Source organism: Oncorhynchus clarkii, chromosome 12 (assembly GCF_045791955.1).
Source record: "Oncorhynchus clarkii lewisi isolate Uvic-CL-2024 chromosome 12, UVic_Ocla_1.0, whole genome shotgun sequence".
NCBI classification, from domain to species: domain Eukaryota; kingdom Metazoa; phylum Chordata; class Actinopteri; order Salmoniformes; family Salmonidae; genus Oncorhynchus; species Oncorhynchus clarkii.
In genome coordinates this window covers 77,848,645-77,869,219 of record NC_092158.1, presented here as the reverse complement: position 1 = coordinate 77,869,219, position 20,575 = coordinate 77,848,645, and the positions used below count along the sequence as shown (strand labels likewise).

Genomic DNA, 20,575 nt, shown 5'->3' with positions numbered 1-20,575 from the left:
CATCAAAACTTTGAACATTTTAAAACTGGGATTTTCAAACACTATGAGATCCGCAGTGATGCGGGTGTAACAGTATTGCTTCCATCCCTCTCCTCGCCCCTACCTGGGCTTGAACCAGGGACCTTCTGCACACATTGACAACAGCCACCCTTGAAGCATCGTTACCAATCGCTCCACAAATGCTGCGGCCCTTGCAGAGCAAGGGGAACAACTACTTCAAGGTCTCAGAGTGAGACACGTCACCAATTGAAACGCTATTAGCGTGCACCCCGCTAACTAGCTAGCCAATTTCACATCTGTTTCATGGGGAGCAAGAAAATATAAACTAGTTGCAGGTTTTGAAATTCACAGTTTTTTACTTTTAATGCTACCCTGTGATGTCAAAGAGAAAACATTTTTAAAGAGTTTTCTTCCTATCTTTTTAACCACAGATCATAGAAACCCACTGTTTTCACATATGTAGACACTGGTTTGGTGCTGGAGATTATGAATATAAGGTTGAAAAGTGGCGGAATTGCCCTTTAATAATGCTGTTATAACAAAACATTTGTCAAACTCCTGCCATCTGTTTTGTTTGAACACTGTAAGATACTGTACTTTGACATTAGGCTATATTACTTGATCTTAGGATGTTATAGTTACATGTCAACGTGTAAAGTTGGTTGTTAAATAAAAATGGCTGTATTAATAGAATATCTAATTCGTTTCCAATAAGTTATTGGGTAGCACTCCCAGTTCCCTTTCACTGAACTGCTGTAATATGGATACATGCATTCCTCTCGCGGACTCAAGACGCCCCGGGGCTGCGTCGACGCAGTACAAGTCTATAAAGAGGGCTGAGCAACGAAACAAACGTTGAATAGTAAGTAAATGGTTGGCTGTGCAACCTTTTGGAGACTGGGTCTTGATCTTGGTGACGGACTTCTCGTGCGGTTGCTCGTTTTGTTTTCTTTAGGAGAATGAGGCACTCCTCGGGATACATGACTTCACTATCAGCTCAGGTTATCATTGTTGATAATATGTAACATTCTCTTGGATGAATCCCTGAGTTTAAGGAACTTTTGAATGTCATGGTTCACAGTGAAATGATTTAACATCTGAAAACCAAAGGAATACATCTTCATTTGTTTCTATGGATTCACTCTTTGGTCAGGTAATATCATTATTACTTATTTCACACCATTAATTATCTTCTTGTAGCCTATGATGCTGAATTAGCTATGCACATAGATAATAACCGTTTACACAAGCACACAGATCCCTTTTAATTTGGACATGGTAAATCATTCAGGAAATTTACAATGAACAACTATTAGTATTTTTTTTACAAAATGGGTGAAAGTAGGGGGAAATAATTTCTTGCCTGGTCAAAGTCGTTACACACACTGCTCATCTTAATAAGAAGAACCATACATGTTTTTTGTTTTACCAATAATGAGTGCACATGTATTGGGCTGAATTAGTATGATTTCATTTAGATTTTAAACCTGAAATTGTTTTCAACTCTCTCATTCATCAATGTCTTTGGGTGCGTTCGTAAATTGCCTCCAGTGTGTCAGTGGCTATGTGTCGATTGTAAATTCAGAGCGTTGTCAGATTGTCTGTTCATAAATTCAGAGGCTTCGCTCTCGGAGTGTTCAGGGCGCACACTGGACGCTTTGACCGAGGAGTAGGGTTGATCCGAGCGTTCTGACCTCACGACAGCAGTCAAGCACCAAAGCTAACTGGATAAAGTTGGCTAGCTTACTTGCTACTTCCAGACAAAATGAGAGAACACCTCACTCTGACCATTTTACTCGCCCTAGCTGAGTTGATTAACCTGTTTTCACGTTATCTAGAGCGATAGTGACTAACTGTGCTGCTTGCAACATTTAATAGCGTATTTTTTTTTCCTCCGACGTTTACTGACACCGGTCATATTCAACGGGTGTTGCAAGTTTGTAAATTAATCAGTTATTCTGTGCTCTGGCACACAGACGAGAAGGCTCTGAAATCGGAGTAGATAGAGTGCATTTACAAACGCACCCTTTGTTAGACATTTTTGTTTTAGATTAGAAAAGCCAACGGAACAAGGACTGCAAATGCACCCTACAAAACTGTAGTAGCCAATGTCATGTTTGGCAAGGCAGGGGCATACCCTTTGTGTGTGTGTTTCTCATTAACAATGGTAAGGTATCTCTGCTACAAATCAATCCGAAATCATTGCTAGATCGAGTAACTCATGAGAAAACATATTATACAAACTAGGCACAGTATAGGATGTTATGTATACCTAATTTTGGAAGAAGTATTGTGACTCTGTTCTGTTATTCTGCATTGAAGGTTTTGAAGAAGAAGGAAAAGGGTGATTTGATTGGCATCGTGTAGACTACGCCTATGGGTCTGCTATCATGATAGAGCACCTTTCACAGAACGTTTGCTATGTCACTGTCAGACACGGTCAAGACTTGAAGGAGCACCTTTCACAAGAACTGTCTTGACTTGTCCCGCATTCTCAGGTTGCGGGGGACAATGAGGGGGAGGTGTGTGGCATTTGTCTACAATAGGCTTTTTAAAGGACACTAGCTAGGTTTCCATTCAGTTCACGACAATTGGCAACAGAATATTCTAAAATCCGAATAAAAACATTAGACTATGTGCATTTTCCCACCAGAGATGTTTCCATAAAATGAATTTGTTGCGAAAAAAAAGCTGTGCGGGATGACGTAGTGCACATTAAAACAACTTTTGCGGTTAAACACCCATTTACCAAAATAAAAAATACAAGCTAAATGGGTTTCCATCGCATTTTCAACTCTGATGGTTTTGTCCCCCCCCCCCCAAAAAAAATGCTTTATATAGCGAATGTCTTGGTATGTGCGCTCTAGCGAACAGCTCCCAGATAGGCCTATAGTCCGGGTAGACTACCTACATGATGCAATTATTTATGGAGAAGAGCGAGATTATTTTTATTTGTCAAATGATAGCCAAGCACGACCATCATGTCACAAGAATAAGACTATCGATATTTATTGGAAAGGAACATCAAGCTCATCCATCACCTTCCACTTTTACCACCATGTGAAGTTCATCATCTGTAGCCTAATAAACTGCATGCTTTCCCGACCCGATCCCATCCCACCATATCATCGCATGACTCCCGAGTTTTGATATGATGGTTATTTTATCAATATTTGCGCATAAAAGCGTTTCCACAGCCATTTCTTGCATAATTAACTTCACCAACTCAAAAAGTTATCAATTTATCTAGCTTGTTTTGTCCACATTTGGACATTTTATGACACATTTAAGCCATCCGGCATGTCATGACATTTTTTATCCAACATATACAGTGCATTCGGAAAGTATTCAGACAGACCCCTTGACTTTTTTCACATTTTGTTTCATTACAGCCTTATTCTAAAATGGAATAAATCGTTTTCCCCCCTCATCAATCTACACACAATATGTCACGTTCGTCATAACGATAAGACCAAGGCGCAGCGTGATATAAACACATTCCTCTTTAATTAACGAAGAACACTTAAACAAAACGAACGTGCCGCTATGCTAAACCGAGTGCTGACATGCAACGACACATAGACAATAACCCACAAAACCAACATGGAAAAATGGCAACCTAAATAGGATCCCCAATCAGAGACAACAAAAACCAGCTGCCTCTGATTGGGAACCAATTCAGGCCACCATATACCTACATTTACCTAGACATACCAAAACCCCATAGATATACAAAAAAATCCCAGACAGGTCAAAAACACACATACCACCCTCGTCACACCCTGACCTAACCTCAGGGCGTGACAGTCCCCCCCCCCCGCCCAAAGGTGCAGACTCCCGGTCGCAAACTTAAACCTATATGGGAGGGTCTGGGTGGGCATCTAACCTCGGTGGGGGCTCTGGTTCTGGACGCCGCCCCCCTTCTTTACACTGACCCCGGACTGTGGCCCGTGGCTGGAGGTTCCGGTCTGTGAACTGTCGCCGGACGCTCTGGACTGGGTACTGTCGCCGGACGCTCTGGACTGCCGAGGCTCACTATAGGCTTGGTGCATGGTGCCGGCACTGGTGGTACCGGGCTGGGGACACGCACCTCAGGTCGAGTGCGGGGAGTAGGAACAGGGTGTACTAGACCCTGGAGGCGCACTGGAGGCCTGGTGCGTGGTGCCGGCACTGGTGGTACCGACACTGGTGGTACCGGGCTGGTGACACGCACCTCAGGGCAAGTGCGGGGAGCAGGAACAGGGCGTACAGGACTGCCGAGGTGCACTGTAGGCCTGGTGTGTGGTGCCGCCACTGGTAGTACCGGGCTGGGGACACGCACCTCAGGGCGAGTGCGAGAAGCAGGAACAGGACGTACTGGACCCTGGAGGCACACTGGAGGCCTGCTGCAAATGCAGGGCGCTGGCACAGGACACACTGGGCTGTGCAGACTCACCGGAGACACAGTACGCATGGCCGGCGCAGGATATCCTGGTCCAAAGAGGTATACTGAGACCAGGAGCGCTGAGCCGGAACCCTCCTTCCTGGCTGGATGCCCATTCTAGCCCAGCCAATGCGAGGAGCTGGAATAGAGTGCACCGGGCTAGAATAGCGCACTGGAGACACCGTGCGCTCCACCGCATAACACGGTGCCTGACCAGTAACACACTCCCCACAGTAAGCACGAGGAGTAGGCTCAGGTCTCTGACCTGACTCATGCAATCTCCTTGTGTTCCCCCCCAAAAAAGTTATTGGGGCTACCTCTCGGGCTTCCGTGCTAGCCGTGTACCTTCATATCGTCGCTGTTCCTCTATTCTCCGGTATTTATCGTCGTAGTATCGCTGTTCGGCTTTCACTGCCTCTAACTCCTCCTTAGGATGGCGAATACTCCCCCGGCTGTGTCCAGGGTCCTGCTCCATCTAATATCTCCTCCCAGGTCCATTTCCCCATTAAGCGCTGTTCCTCCTTTTCACACTGCTTGGTCCTGGTTTGGTGGTTATTCTGTCATGTTCTTCATAACGATGAGACCAATGCGCAGCTTGATATGAACACATTCCTCTTTAATTAACGAAGAACACTTAAACCAACTAACAAACCGACCGTGCCGCTATGAGAAACCGAGTGCTGACATGCAACGACACATAGACAATAATCCACAAAACCAACATGGAAAATGGCAACATAAATAGGATCCCCAATCAGAGACAACGATAAACAGCTGCCTCTGATTGGGAACCAATTCAGGCCACCATAGACCTACATTTACCTAGACATACCAAAACCCCATAGATATACAAAAAACCCTAGACAGGACAAAAACACACATACCACCCTCGTCACACCCTGACCTAACCAAAATAATAAAGAAAACAATGATAACTAAGGTCAGGGCGTGACACAATACCACATAGAGACAAAGCAAAGACAAGTTTTTAGAAATTGTTGCAAATTTATAAAAAAAGAAGAAAAAAATGCGAAAGGGGAAATATCACATTTACATAAGTATTAAAACCTCTTTGGGCTAGACATGCTGGTAGCTCCCCACCTCGGCAACATCCGTTGAAATTGCAGAGCGCGAAATTCGAAATGCAAAAACCGTAATAACATTCATGAAAATACAAGTATCATACATCATTTAAAAGCTTAACTTCTTGTAAATCCAGCCTCTTTGTCAGATTTCAAAAAGGCTTTACGGCGAAAGCATACCATGCGATTATCTGAGGACAGTCCCCGTGTACAAAAGCATTGAACACATTTTCCAAACCAGCAGAGGGGTCACGAAAGTCAGAAATTGCAATAAAACTACAAAACAAATGGTTGTTTTGTTCGATAAAGTCCTTCTTTATATCCCAAAAAAGTCAGTTTAGTTGGCGGGCTTGATTCAGTAATCCACCTGTTCCCCTCGTTCAAAATGCATACAAAGGAATCCCAAAAGTTACCAATAAACTTCGTCCAAACAAGTCAAACAACGTTTCTAATCAATCCTCAGGTACCCTAATATGTAAATAAACGATAAAATTTAAGACGTAGAATAGTGTGGTCAATACCGGAGATAAATAACGAAGTGAACCCTTATTTCAAAATACTCTCCTGCAACCCGCGTCACCCAATGTGGTGTGGACCTGCTTTTTCTCTAACGTATTTTTCTTTGCCTCTTACTGGAACCTCTCCAACATAAACTAGCCAGCTAACTAGCCAGCTAATCGGTCATCAGCTAACCTTAGCTTGGAAAGCTCTCGCCAGTTTGTACAACGCGATTCAACCAGAGCATACCGGACCTATTTTATTTCTCTCCATATCCCCGGATTCCTATCGCAAGGTCTGAACCCTCTCACCTTCCGACCTTCGCAGCTAATGTCCCCTGAATGCTAGCTGTCTAGAGCACAAGGACTGTTGGCTTACGAGGCCCATCGAACACATTCCGAAGCCACTAGCTAGCAGTCAGCTATCCTTTTCTAGCGGTCATCAGCTACCTTTATCCCGGACAACTCTCGCCAGTCTGTACAGCGTGACTCAAACCAGAGCTAGTTGGACTTATTCTTCTCGATATCTCCAGATTCCTACCGCAAGATCTGAACCTATTTTTATTTTATTTTATTTTTAAACATTTTTATTATGATATTTTTTTATATATATATTTTTCCACCTGGAATTATAGCAGCTAACAACCCCTGAACGCACAGCCTCTAATCTGCGGCCTGCTAGCTATCTTAAGCACATTGGACTGCTGACTTAAGAGGCCCTTCGGACATATTTCTTCAGCCACTATACATATTTTGCCAATTGGCCTGGTTTACCACACGGAGCCCTGCTGATCCGTCCGCTGATGTAACTGCACGAGGGGGGCACAACAGACTTCCCTCCATCGCGTCATCCCTCTAAGGCCTTTCTGTTAGCCTGCTAGCCCTGTGCCGCTAGCTGCTTGAAGCCACGCACTGGACTTGTATGATCACCCGGCTACGCATGCCTTTCCCTAATGTCACCATGCCGTGTCGATTGCTGTTCTGGTTTGTAACTATTGTTTCATTTCCCTGTAGAGCATCTAGCACTGCTCAACACGCCTCGGCTAACAATTTAGTTCCACCCCCCACACACGCAGTGACATCACCTGGTTTAAATGCTATTTCTAGAGACAATATCTCTTTTATTATCACTATATGCACAGGTTTACCCCCACTGTATTCACATCCTACTATACCTTTGTTTGTACATTATGCCTTGAATATATTCTACCGTGCCCAGAAATTTGCTCCTTTTACTCTCTGTTCTGAACGTACTAGGTGTCCAGTTCTGTTAGCCTTTAGCCATACCCTTATCCTACTCCTCCTCTGTTCCTCCGGTGATGTAGAGGTTAATCCAGGCCCTGCAGTGTCTACCTCCACACCCATCCCCCAGGCTCTCTCATTTGTTGACTTCTGCAACCGTAAAAGCCTTGGTTTCATGCATGTTAACATTAGAAGCCTCCTCCCTAAGTTTGTTTTATTCACTGCCCTAGCACACTCCACCAATCCGGATGTACTAGCAGTGTCTGAATCCTGGCTTAGGAAGACAACCAAAAACCTTGAAATTTCCATTCCTAACTATAACATTTTCCGACAAGATAGAACTGCCAAAGGGGGCGGTGTTGCAATTTAGTGCAAAGATAACCTGCAGAGTTCTGTCTTACTATCCAGGTCTGTACCGAAACAATTTGAGCTTCTACTTCTAAAAATGAACCTTTCCAGAAACAAGTCTCTCACCGTTGCCGCTTGCTATTGACCACCCTCTGCCCCCAACTGTGCCCTCGACACCATATGTGATTTGATTGCCCCCCATCTATCTTCTGAGCTCGTGCTGCTAGGTGATCTAAACTGGGACATGCTTAACACCCCGGCCATCCTACAATCTAAGCTTGATGCCCTCAATCTCACACAATTTATCAATGAACCTACCAGATATAACCCCAAATCCGTAAACACCCTCATAGATATCATCCTAACTAACTCAGCCTCCAAATACACCTCTGCTGTTTTCAACCAAGATCTCAGCGATCACTGCCTCATTGCCTGCATCCGTAATGGGTCTGCAAGCAAGTGACCACCCCTCATCACTGTCAAACGCTCCCTAAAACACTTCTGCGAGCAGGCCTCTCTAATCGACCTGGCCGGGGTATCCTGGAACGACATTGACCTCATCCCGACAGTAGAGGATGCCTGGTTATTCTTTAAAAGCGCCTTCCTCACCATCTTAAATAGGCATGCCCCATTCAAAAAATGTAGAACCAGGAATAGATATAGCCCTTGGTTCACTCCAGACCTGTCTGCCCTTGACCAGCACAAAAACATCCTGTGGCGTTCTGCATTAGCATCGAATAGCCCCCGTGATATGCAACTTTTCAGGGAAGTTAGGAACCAATATACACAGGCAGTTATTAGGAAAGCTAAGGCTAGCTTTTTTGAACAGAAATTTGCATCCTTCAGTACAAACTCAAAAAAGTTCTGGGACACTGTAAAGTCCATGGAGAATAAGAGCACCTCATCCCAGCTACCCACTGCTCTGAGGCTAGGAAAAACTGTTACAACCGACAAATCCACTATAATTGAGAATTTCTATAAGCATTTCTCTACGGCTGGCCATGCTTTCCACCTGGCTACCCCTACCCCGGTCAACTGCCCGGCACCCTCCACAGCAACCCGCCCAAGCCCCCACCATTTTTCCTTCACCCATATCCAGATAGCTGATGTTCTGAAAGAGCTGCAAAATCTGGACCCCTACAAATCAGCCGGGCTAGATAATCTGGACCCTCTCTTTCCTAAATTATCTGCCTAAATTATTGCAACCCCTGTTACTAGCCTGTTCAACCTCTCTTTTGTATCGTCTGAGATTCCCAAAGATTGGAAAGCTGCCGCGGTCATCCCCCTCTTCAAAGGGGAGACACTCTAGACACAAACTGCTACAGACCTATATCTATCCTAACCTGCATCTCTAAGGTCTTCGAAAGCCAAGTTAACAAACAGATTACTGACCATTTTCAATCCCATCATACCTTCTCCGCTATTCTGGTTACCTTCTCCGCTAATCTGGTTTCCGAGCTGGTCATGGGTGCACCTCAGCCACGCTCAAGGTCCTTAACGATATCATAACCGCCATCAATAAGAGACATTACTGTGCAGCTGTATTCATCGACCTGGCCAAGGCTTTCGACTCTGTCAATCACCACATTCTTATTGGCAGACTCAACAGCCTTGGTTTCTCAAATGATTGCCTCGCCTGGTTCACCAACTCCTTCTCTGACAGAGCTCAGTGTGTCAAATCGGAGGGCCTGTTGTCCGGACCTCTAGCAGTCTCCATGGGGGTGCCACAGGGTTCAATTATCGGGTCAACTCTCTTCTCTGTATACATCAATGATGTCACTCTTGCTGCTGGTGATTCTCTAATCCACCGCTACGCAGACAACACCATTCTGTATACTTCTGGCCCTTCTTTGGACACTGTGTTAACTAACCTCCAGACGAGCTTCAATGCCATTCAACATCTCACTGGTCACCCCCAAAGCCAATTCCTCCTTTGGTCGCCTTTCCTTCCAGTTCTCTGCTGCCACTGACTGGAACGAACTGCAAAAATCACTGAAGCTGGAGATTCCCATCTCCCTCACTAGCTTTAAGAACCATCTGTCAGAGCAGCTCACAGATCACTGCACCTGTTCATAGCCCATCTGTATACAGCCCATCTATCTACGTTATTCCCATACTGTATTTATTTATTTTGCTCCTTTTGCACCACAGTATCTCTACTTGCACATCCATCTTTTGCACATCTACCATTCCAGCGTTTAATTGCCATATTGTAATTACTTCGCCACCATGGCCTATTTATTGCCTTAACTCCCTTATTTGCACTCACTGTATATAGGCTTTGTCTTCTTTTTTTTACTGTATTTTTGACTGTGTTTTGTTCTTTCCATGTGTAACTCTGTGTTGTTGTATGTGTCGAACTGCTATGCTTTATCTTGGCCAGGTCGCAGTTGCAAATGAGAACTTGTTCTCAACTAGCTTACCTGGTTAAATAAAGGTGAAAAAAAATACTCACAGACATTATTGTAACAGTTTAAGAAACTTCAGAGTGTTTTCTATCCAATACTAGCAATATATGCATATCCTAGCTTCTGGGCCTGAGTAACAGGTAGTTTACTTTGAGCACCTCCGAATGCTGCCTCCTATTCCGAAGAAGTTAAGACTAGAGGTTGACCGATAATGATTTTTCAACGTCTATACCGATACCGATTATTGGAGGACCAAAAAAGCCGATGCTGATTAATTTGCCGATTTTTTAAAACATTTATTTGTAATAATGACAATTACAACAATAATGAATGAACACTTATTTTAACTTAATATAATACATAAATAAAATCAATTTAGCCTCAAGTAAATATTGAAACATGTTCAATTTGGTTTAAATAATGGAAAAACAAAGTGTTGGAGAAGAAAGTAAAAGTGCAATATGTGCTATGTAAGACAGCTAACCTTTCAGTTCCTTGCTCAGAACATGAGAACATATGAAAGCTGGTGGTTCCTTTTAACATGAGTCTTCAATATTCCCAGGTAAGAAGTTTTAGGTTGTAGTTATTATAGGAATTATAGGACTATTTCCCTCTATACCATTTGTATTTCATTAACCTTTGACTATTGGATGTTCTTATTGGCACTTTAGTATTGCCAGTGTAACAGTATAGCTTCTGTCCCTCTCCTCGCTCCTCCCTGGGCTCGAACCAGCAACACAACGACAACAGCCACCATCGAAGCAGCGTTACCCATGCAGAGCAAGGGGAACAACTACTAGAAGGCTCAGAGCGAGTGACGTTTGAAACGCTATTAGTGCTCGATAAACTAGCTAACCATTTCACTTCGGTTACACCAGCCTCATCTCGGGAGTTGATAGGCTTGAAGTCATAAACAGCGCAATGCTTGACACACAACGAAGAGCTGCAGGCAAAACACACGAAAGTGCTGTTTAAATTAATGTTTACGCGCCTGCTTCTGCCTTCCACCGCTCAGTCAGATACTTAGATACTTGTATGCTCAGTCAGATTATATGCAATGCAGGACACGCTAGATAATATCTAGTAATATCATCAACCAACTAGTGATTATGATTGATTGTTTTTTATAAGATAAGTTTAATGCTAGCTAGCAACTTACCTTGGCTGACTGCATTCGCGTAACAGGCAGTCTCCTTGTGGAGAGCAACGAGAGACAGGGAGAGAGAGGCAGGTCGTTATTGCGTTGGACTAGTTAACTGTAAGGTTGCAAGATTGGATCCCCCAAGCTAGCAAGGTGAAAATCTGTTGTTTTGCCCCTGAACAAGGCAGTTAACTCAACGTTCCTAGGCCGTCATTGAAAATAAGAATGTGTTCTTAACTGACTTGCCTAGTTAAATAAAGGTATAAAAAATCAAATTAAAATAAAATATAAAAAAATTAATCGGCAAATCGGTGCCCAAAAATACCGATTTCCGATTGTTATGAAAACTTGAAATCGGCCCTAATTAATCGGCCATTCCGATGAATCGGTCGACGTCTAGTTAAGACCCTCAATGACATTCAGAGACTTGTCCCGAAGCCACTTCTGCATTGTCTTAGCTGTGTGCTTAGGGTCATTGTCCTGCTGGAAGGTGAACCTTCACCCCAGTCTGAGGTCCTAAGCGCTCTGAAGCAGGTTTTCATCAAGGATCTCTCTGTACTTTCCTCTGTTCATCTTTACCTTGATCCTGACTAGTCTCCCAGTCCCTGCCACTGAAAAAAATCCCCACATCATGATGCTGCCACCACCATGCTTCTCCGTAGGGCTGGTGCCAGGTTTCCTCCAGACGCTTGGTATTCAGGCCAAAGGGTTCAATCTTGGTTACACCAGACCAGATCATCTTGTTTATCATGGTCTCCAAGCAGGCTGTCATGTGCTTTTTACTCAGGAGTGACTTCCGTTTGGCCACTCTACCATAAAGGACAGATTGGTGGAGTGCTGCAGTGATGGTTGTCCTTCTGGAAGGTTCTCCCATCTCCAGAGAGGAACTCTGGAGCTCTGTCAGAGTGACCATTGAGTTCTTGGTCACCTCCCTGACCAAGCTCTTCTCCCTCTATTGCTCAGTTTGGCTGGGCGCCAGCTCTAGGAATAGTCTTGGTGGTTCCAAGCTTCTTTAATTTTACAATGATGGAGGCCACTGTCATGACGTTGCCCTCTTTGGGTACAGCGAGCACCATCACCCGCTTTCTGCTCCTTCAACCAGGCTGCTGTGGTCAGTGAGGTCGTATATTCCTAGGGAAGACCCTGCCACATGGCCACACAGTATAGAGATAGAGTGAAGTTTCATAAAGAACAAAGGAATTTCTTCCACCTCACAGAACTTGAGGTCCGAACAACGTTTACGTTCCGGAGAAGGTATAAAATATCGGTGAAGAATCCAGCTACGAACTGGTCCGTTTGTTACAACTTGGGGAAGCTCATGGGAGACGGTGCGGCTACATTACCATAACGCTGTTTATATAATAGCCTCAGATATGAGGTTTACATCTAATTGTTGTATAAGATGAATGAGTGAGTATGATACTGTTTGTAAAATTGTGTAATGTGATTTTGGAATGTTTAATGAAGGAAACTCCAATTCCCTTTTGAGTTGAACTAAATCAGAGGACCGCCCATGAGCCCAGTTAGGGTCAGGCATCCTGGGACAGCACCTTTTCTGCAATTCCGAATAAAACCCCAATCTTGAGAATTCCTCAAGTAGACCATGTTTCTCTCAATCACGGGAGGACAAAAGTTGCAGACCATTGCTGAATCTTTTAACCATACCACGTGGTTAAACTCTTAGACTATCGATACCGACAGAATAAGAACAAGTCTTTGATATTAATTACTAGTCTGCAGCTAGGAATTCGGTATCATTGAACGCGAAGAACGACAACCACCGAAACATCCCTTCTATAACGAATGAATGAATGTCACTCTGAACAACAACTATCTACTGTTTGTTTATGCATTTCTGTGAATTACTTAGTAATAAATACATTATTTAAGACAATTGATGTATGGATGACTCATAGTGAAGACTGGGTTTGTGCAGATAACCAAACATTTACTACGTTTGGAATGAGACTAACGTGAGGTAAAGTAAATAATTCATTAATCAGAAGACTATTGATCAGATATGAAAATATCTTAAAGGTTATATTGGGAAATTATAATTTTGTAATCTGAATATTTTCCCTGGTGCCCCGACTTCCTAGTTAATTACAGTTACATGATTAATCAGTTTGATCGCGTAATACTAATTACAGAAAATCTTTGATAAAAACTAAGTCTTCAATTTAATGATAGTAAAGACACGACACCACTGTATTCTTGGGGACCTTCAATAATACAGACATATATTTTTTGGTACCCTTCCCCAGATCTGTGCCTCGACACAATCCTGTCTCAGAGCTCTACGGACAATTTCTTCGACCTCATGGCTTGTTTTTTTCTCTGACGGGATGTTTCCAAATCATGTCCAATGAAGTTGTAGAAACATCTCAAGGATGATCAATGAAAACAGGGTGCACCTGAGCTCAATTTTGTGTCTCATAGCAAAGGGTCTGAATACTTACGTAAATAAGGTATTTCTGATTTTTGTTTTCAATAAATTAGCAAAAATCGCTTTGTCATTATGAGGTATTGTTAATAGCTTGATGTGGAAAATGTTTTATTTAAGCAATTTTAGAATAAGGCTGTAATGTAACAAAAAGGGGTCTGAATATTTTCCGAATGCACTGTACTTTTCTCGCATAATAAGCTTGGATGGAGACCTGGTTTATGACAGAAAAAAATCGTTACATAATGCAGGATAATATTTATTGTTGTTAGGTAATAACAGAATACTGAATGAGTTTTCGTTTCCCCAGTAAACTTTGTATTTATGCTATGTATAATAGGCTATTGGTTAAGTTTGGTTATGGTAGTACTATATATTAGTGAGGTTAGGAATTCTTCCAGGTCAACTGGTCAGTATATTAATCATAACACCTTTCCTATTTTCAGTGCCTTCTCACTCTGAGGACCCCGATGGCTACCTGAGGCCAGTGATGTTGGCCATGCAGCACTACAACTCCTCAGGCCTGGCTGCCCCCAATCTCCTCCCCAACCAGACCTGGAGGGTGGAGGGTGTGCCAGCCATGGCCTGGAGGGCAAACATCACCACAGAGAGGCCCATGTCTCCCCCCAGTAACCCCACTGCAGCTGGCCTCTCCATGACCCTGGGCATCCTGTCCAACATCGTGGCCCTGGTCATCCTGGCGAAAGCCTATGCCCGTCTGCGCCGCCGCTCCAAGGCCACCTTCCTGCTCTTCGCCAGTTCCCTGGTAGCCACAGACTTTGCCGGCCACATCATCCCCGGTGCACTGGTGTTGAGGCTGTACTCAGCTGGGGCTGCGACTGGGCCCTTAGGTCTCGCTGCCACCGATGCCCCCTGCCAGTTCCTAGGGGGTAGCATGGTGTTCTTCGGCTTGTGCCCATTGTTCCTGGGCTGTGCCATGGCTGCTGAGCGCTGCCTAGGTGTCACACAGCCCCTGCTCCATGCCTCACTGGTCACCACGGCTCGCACCAAGATGGCACTAGCTCTCATCTGGCTGCTGGCTCTGTGTGTGGCCTTTCTGCCCTTCTTCAGGCTGGGGGCCTACACCTACCAGTACCCCGGGACCTGGTGCTTCATCAGTGTCCTGGGAGAGACTCAGGAGACGGACGTGGCCTTTGTCATGCTGTTCTCTGGACTGGGCCTGGCCTCTCTGACTGTGGCCCTGGTGTGTAATACCATCAGTGGGGTCACGCTGGTGCTTGCCAGACTCCGTAAGAAGTGTAAGACCTGCTACCGTCGCTCTGCCAAGTCCCATGACATTGAGATGGTGGCCCAGCTGGTGGGCATTATGATCACTTCTTGCATCTGCTGGAGCCCCCTGCTGGTGAGTTGGAAAAGTTCAGTTCACTGAAGTTCACAATTCTGCATGAATCAGGGTAGGGGTCAAAACTATCTTTATTGTGTTCCATTCGGGAATTAAGGTCTCTTTTCAGTCCTTATCATGGAAATTCAGCGCTACAGCGTGATTGAAAGGCAATGCTCCCACGTTAGCGGCTACTGCATCCACGGTAAACACTTCGTATGTCTGCTCAATCGGGAAATCCCACATGAAAAAAAGACTAGTATACTATGGTATAAATCAGGGCTCTCCAATGCTGTTCCTGGAAAGCTGCCTTCTTGTAGGTTTTTGCTCAAATCCCAATCTAGCGCACCTGATTCTAATAAGTATCTGGTTGATAAACTGAATCAGGTTAGGTACAACTGGGGTTGGAGTGAAAACCTACGGGAGTGTCGCTCTCCAGGAGCAGGGTTGGAGAGCCCTGGTTTAAATACTATAGTATTCACTGTAGTGTTTTTGCCGACTTCCCTGTAGTATTCACTGTAGTGCTTTGCAATATATTAATGTAGTACTTACTATGGTGTTTTTGTTTTATTATTTTTGACATAGAAGTAGAGGCTTTCTCCTTCATGAAACCTACTAAATGAGCACGAATTCCATAACCTGTAAGTCAATCAGCCAGCCTGAAATCTTACCAAATAATTCAACACTTCTGCTATTTTCTATTACATAATATCTTCTATACTTGGCATGTAGGTTTCTCACTTATGGGTGGCACAAATTGGGATATGGGGAGGGGAATGGGCAGGGTATATGCAAATTAAATACTTGTCTTTACTATAATAAAAAAGGTTAGTGTTTGTGTGGACTGTAGTGTTTTTGCAGACATTACTGTAGTATTTACTACAATGTTCTTTTGCGGATCATACTGTAATATTAACTGTAGTATTCTACAGTATACTACAACATTCTATAGTAAGTACTAGACATGATTGAGGGATACTACCATGTGTAGTATAGTATTCTACAGTATACTACAGTTTACTATAGAATTCTATAGTAAACTGTAGTAATTTTTCATGTGGGTTACATTTACATTTCAATTACGCTTCAGCAATACAGATTGAATAGAGCCTGTGGGAAAAGTTACAGGGGAGAAGAGGGGGGATGAATGAGCCAATTGGAAGCTGGGGATGATTACTTGGTCATAATGGTATGAAGGCCAGAATGGAGATGAAGCCAGGACACTGAGAACACCCCAACTCTTAAGATAAGTGCATTGGGATCTTTAGTGACCACAGAGAGTCTGGACACCTGTTTAGTGTCTCACCCAAAAGACGGCACCCTGCACAGGGAAATGTCCCCAATCACTGCCCTGGGATCTTTTTGTTTTTGACTAGAGGAAAGAGTGCCTCTTACTGGCCGTCCAACATCACTTCCAGCAGCATCTGGTCGCCCATCCAGGGACAACCAGGACCGACCCACCCTGTTAAGTTTCAGAGACAAACCAGTAGTGAGATGCAGGGTGGTAAAAGCATAAAATAATATTGTAAAAATGCTCAGCTAACAAAAGTAATTCATCCTCTCGGTAAATCTCCAAGATATTCTGCCCCATAAACTCAAAGGCCTGAAATAATATAGAAAATCTCTGCTAACAATCCAGTACTATTTCATCCTCTTTTTGTACACCTTCTGAAATAGACACTTTCCAGTTCCCAGTCATAAACATTATGATTCAGAATACTGCACCTAAAACAGATGGATAGACATGGTGTACTGCACCAAGGGTATAAATGAATAGTCATGGTGGGCCCTTGCATTGACTAGATGGAATAAATTATTTAAGGTAATGCCATTATGAAGGGCTTGAATAACAGATTTCAGATTGGGTGACATTGAAAATGTTACAGCTTCTCTCCTTTTCCAGTCTTCTGGGAAAGAGGAATATTAGCCAACTAAAATAATTTAATACAAAAACATGGTGATGGTTTGATGATTTTTTAATCAAGGATAAAAAAAAATTACAATTCCAATACTAAGAATTTTGTATAAACTGTTAATATGTTGTAACGGCTTTTCATCGCATTAGAAGAGGAATCGTCAGAAACAAAATGCAGTGGGAAACGTGTTCATCTTTATTTTAAGGAACTGAACACTGAATACAAAAAAGAACAAAAGGAAGACCCGAAACAGTCCTGCAAGGTGACACAAACACTAAACAGAAAAACAACTACCTATGATTCCCAATCAGAGACAACGATAGACAGCTGTCCCTGATTGAGAACCATACCAGGCCGAAACATAGAAATTCAAAAACCTAGACATACAAACATAGAATGCCCACCCAAATCACACCCTGACCAAACAACAATAGAAACATACAAAGCAATCTACATTCAGGTCCAATTTAAAAGTAACCATTCATTTTGACACATAAACTGTGAGAAGTGAAAGAGGACAGACTATAAACCATGCTTCAAATTATGGCAGCCTGTTGCTTGTCATCACTGGGTCTGTGAAAACTTAGAGTAGCCTTGAGCACCCCTCCCCCCCCCCCTTGTTCCCTCTCCCAAAAAGTATGCATTGTTCTTTATTTAGAACATTGTCAAATCAAAATTATAAAGCCCTTCTTACATCAGCTGATATCTCAAAGTGCTGTACAGAAACCCAGCCTAAAACCCCAAACAGCAAGCAATGCAGGTGTAGAAGCATGTTATGTGCATTAAAAGTGTTTATTAATGGATTTCTCACCTGGAAGACATTACGCCCATTAATGTCAGTAGTTGACCTGTTGATTTGCACAATACTGCACAAAAGTTGGGCCCAAATATAATTACTGATGTGTGAACTAAATAAGAACAGCTTAGCATACATGTTTTACTGTTGGGGAGATGTAATAACCGTTACAGAGGCATTGTTTGTGCTTAAAATCTCTTAATAAGCTGTGGCCAATTGTTATAAAAATTGTAAATAAGATTTATAAGGCTACAATTTTGAGCCTGTGATTTCTAACATCAGTAAAGCTATTCATAGGAACACGTTGTGAAGATGCATTTTGACTGCTACCTTTATTCATTTTTTTTGTTAACATGTGGCAATCTACAGTGTCGGGTAATGTATATAAATTGCTAGCAGTGTATGCAGATTGATGCAAATATATATACACCAGCTGAACATATCTATATCCTGCACAACCACTGTAAAACTAACCCAGGTATCTGTGTTACTTGCAGATCTTTGGCCTGATGTCAGTCACATGGTCCTATAGCGGTTCCATAGGCAATGACCAGGACACATACAGGAGGTTGATGGTGATGGGCGTCCGGCTGGCCTCCTGGAACCAGATCCTGGACCCCTGGGTCTACATTTTGCTGCGCCGGGCCGTGCTGAGGAAGATCTATCGCATCACCAAGAGCCGGGCCAGCTTCAAGAACAGCACCTTCCGCCATTGGGACATCAGCTCCTTCCAGAACTCTGAGAAAATAAACACTGTCAACAGGATCTGAGGGAGAAGAAAACACACAGACAGAAAGAGACTGGCATCTTATCATGGTCCTTTGTTGTTCATGGGGCTTTATTTGCCACCCAACTCAACATGCTGGATTGAGGAGAAGACTGAACATCCAGCAGTAGGATCTAACAGCAGTGTTGGTGTATCACACAAAAGGAAATACCTATTGCCTATAAGACCTATATTCCTTTATTGAGAACTGTGTGGGTCTGCCTGACTGTGAAAGTCTATGGGGTTTGGGATTGAAATCATCATCCTCCAGATCTTGGATCTCTTTCAGATTGATTTGATTGGCCAGTAAGACCTGCTTTGACTGTTGTGTGGAGAAGTCTCATCATTTTACGGGAAACAGCCAAGCCAGACTATACTCAAACAAATTAAATGTCATTAATGGATTTATAACAAAACATTCTGACCAAGTAAGGACAGTATGCCTCACCTGGATACTGGAGACATAGCACAGATAAATCTGCCCAAGGAGAAGGGTTTGTTGTAAAAGTGTCTGGTAGGTCACGCAACATGAGTCTTTCTCTGTGTACATAACTGTACATGAAATGAAGCTGCCTATAAGATATCAACAACAAACATCTCAAATTATATATACGTGTTTGTGTGTGTTACTGTCAGTGTTTTTTTGGAGTTCATACTTTGTTTGTTTGTGGAAATGTCAAAGTGCACTTTGACACATCATGAAGTCAGTGGCACTATGCCAAAGCAAAGTAAAGGCTGTGCTTTTACCTGTGCTTGAAGATGTGAAAGACATACAGTATGTGTCAAACTTGTAATGCTATTGACGTGTGAATTGTGTGTGTGTGTGTATTTATTGCTTATATTGTTTCCCCAATTGTCTGGGGACCTAAATGAAGCTAAGTGTTGCAAAAGCTATAGAATTTAATGTTGTCTAATAAAGTTTAAGTTGCCGGTTATCCTTTTTTTACTGAAAAACATATATAATTGTATTTTTCTTTAAAAGAAAATGTATCCCAGCCCCCGTCCCCGCAGGAGGTATTTTGCCTTTCGATAGGCCGTCATTGTAAATAATAATTTGTTCTTAACTGACTTGCATAGTTAAATAAAGGTTAAATAAAAATAAAATAAAATAAACCACAAAATGGCCTTTCAGGGTCATAGCACCATGGTGCTCATCCCAGGAGAGAACAGAGGTGTGGAAAATGTTCTCTGACAGGGGAAGTAGAACAGAAATGATCTCAGTATACTCCATCAATTGCAATGGTTGTAACAAATGTTAATTATTACTGAGTAAAGTGGTCTGTATTGGCTCATATTGATGAACTACCACAAATAATTTCCTGCAATACACACAACGCCTTACAATTACATTAATTTTCTCTGAAGTTTATGGAATTCTATGAATTCTATGAATTTAGGTTTGCTTGTATAGTAGTAGGTAACAGTACAAAAGACAATGACATAAGTACACAAATGGAGTCTTATACCCTGACTACACCGCTCGCGTCTCGTGCGTTGCAAAATACATTTAGGAATCTATGTTATTCAATTATTGCACCCAGACTGCTCACAAGCGTCTGCGTGTCATCTCCTCATTGGTTATACCCACGTGGGTGATTGACAGACGAACTGTTGCCGGTTGTCGTGGTAATACTATGAAAGTTTAGATGCCAATCACTATATAAGTTAAACGATGAAAAAGCCTGGAAGGAGGAGAGATGATTAGAAACAATTTGGTTGACCGTTTTTATGTGTGGATTAATTGTCAGAGTAGAGGACCTTGTGCATTTCAGGTAAAATAACAACTCAATGTTTATATCCCAGGACAAATTAGCTAGCAATAGCAAGCTAGCTAAATAGGACAAATTAGCTAGCAAGTGCAAGCTAAATTGCCATAAATGTTTAATGCTTTTCGATCTGTACCCAAATTCATGTCATTGGTTCAGAGTTTGTTTGATATTTTAACCTGCGTGTCGTGATCGCGTTTGGTGTAGGGGGACAAAATACATTTTTGCATGATGGCACACATGCGCAGCCTGGTTTGGGTTCCATGTTAGATCTTTGCTCATGTCTAAAGTGCAACAGTGCTTTCACAGGATTAGATATGTTGCCGACAGTTACACAAAACGGACAAAAAACAATTACAAACAATGCTTCTTCATGAAAAAAATATAGAACACGTAGTCACTGCA

The 20,575-nt window shown here is 42.8% G+C and overlaps 1 protein-coding gene across 1 annotated transcript; it reads left to right on the top strand.

The window, feature by feature from the left end:
* Positions 1 to 1,094: 1,094 nt before the first annotated feature.
* LOC139422261 (prostaglandin E2 receptor EP1 subtype-like) lies at positions 1,095 to 19,256 on the top strand. The gene is made up of 3 exons (XM_071173440.1): positions 1,095 to 1,153; positions 14,031 to 14,947; positions 18,136 to 19,256. Exons 2-3 carry the CDS (start codon positions 14,075 to 14,077, stop codon positions 18,406 to 18,408), a joined length of 1,146 nt encoding a protein of 381 aa, XP_071029541.1. The 5' UTR covers positions 1,095 to 1,153; positions 14,031 to 14,074; the 3' UTR covers positions 18,409 to 19,256.
* The last annotated feature ends 1,319 nt before the right edge of the window (positions 19,257 to 20,575 follow it).

What these genes read in the sequence shown, in the direction of transcription:
- LOC139422261 (XM_071173440.1), top strand. Translation starts at nt 14,075, where the DNA reads ATGTTGGCCATGCAGCACTACAACTCCTCAGGCCTGGCTGCCCCCAAT. An exon ending in TCTGCTGGAGCCCCCTGCTG is followed by an intron (nt 14,948 to 18,135) that starts GTGAGTTGGAAA and finishes TGTTACTTGCAG; the next exon opens with ATCTTTGGCCTGATGTCAGT.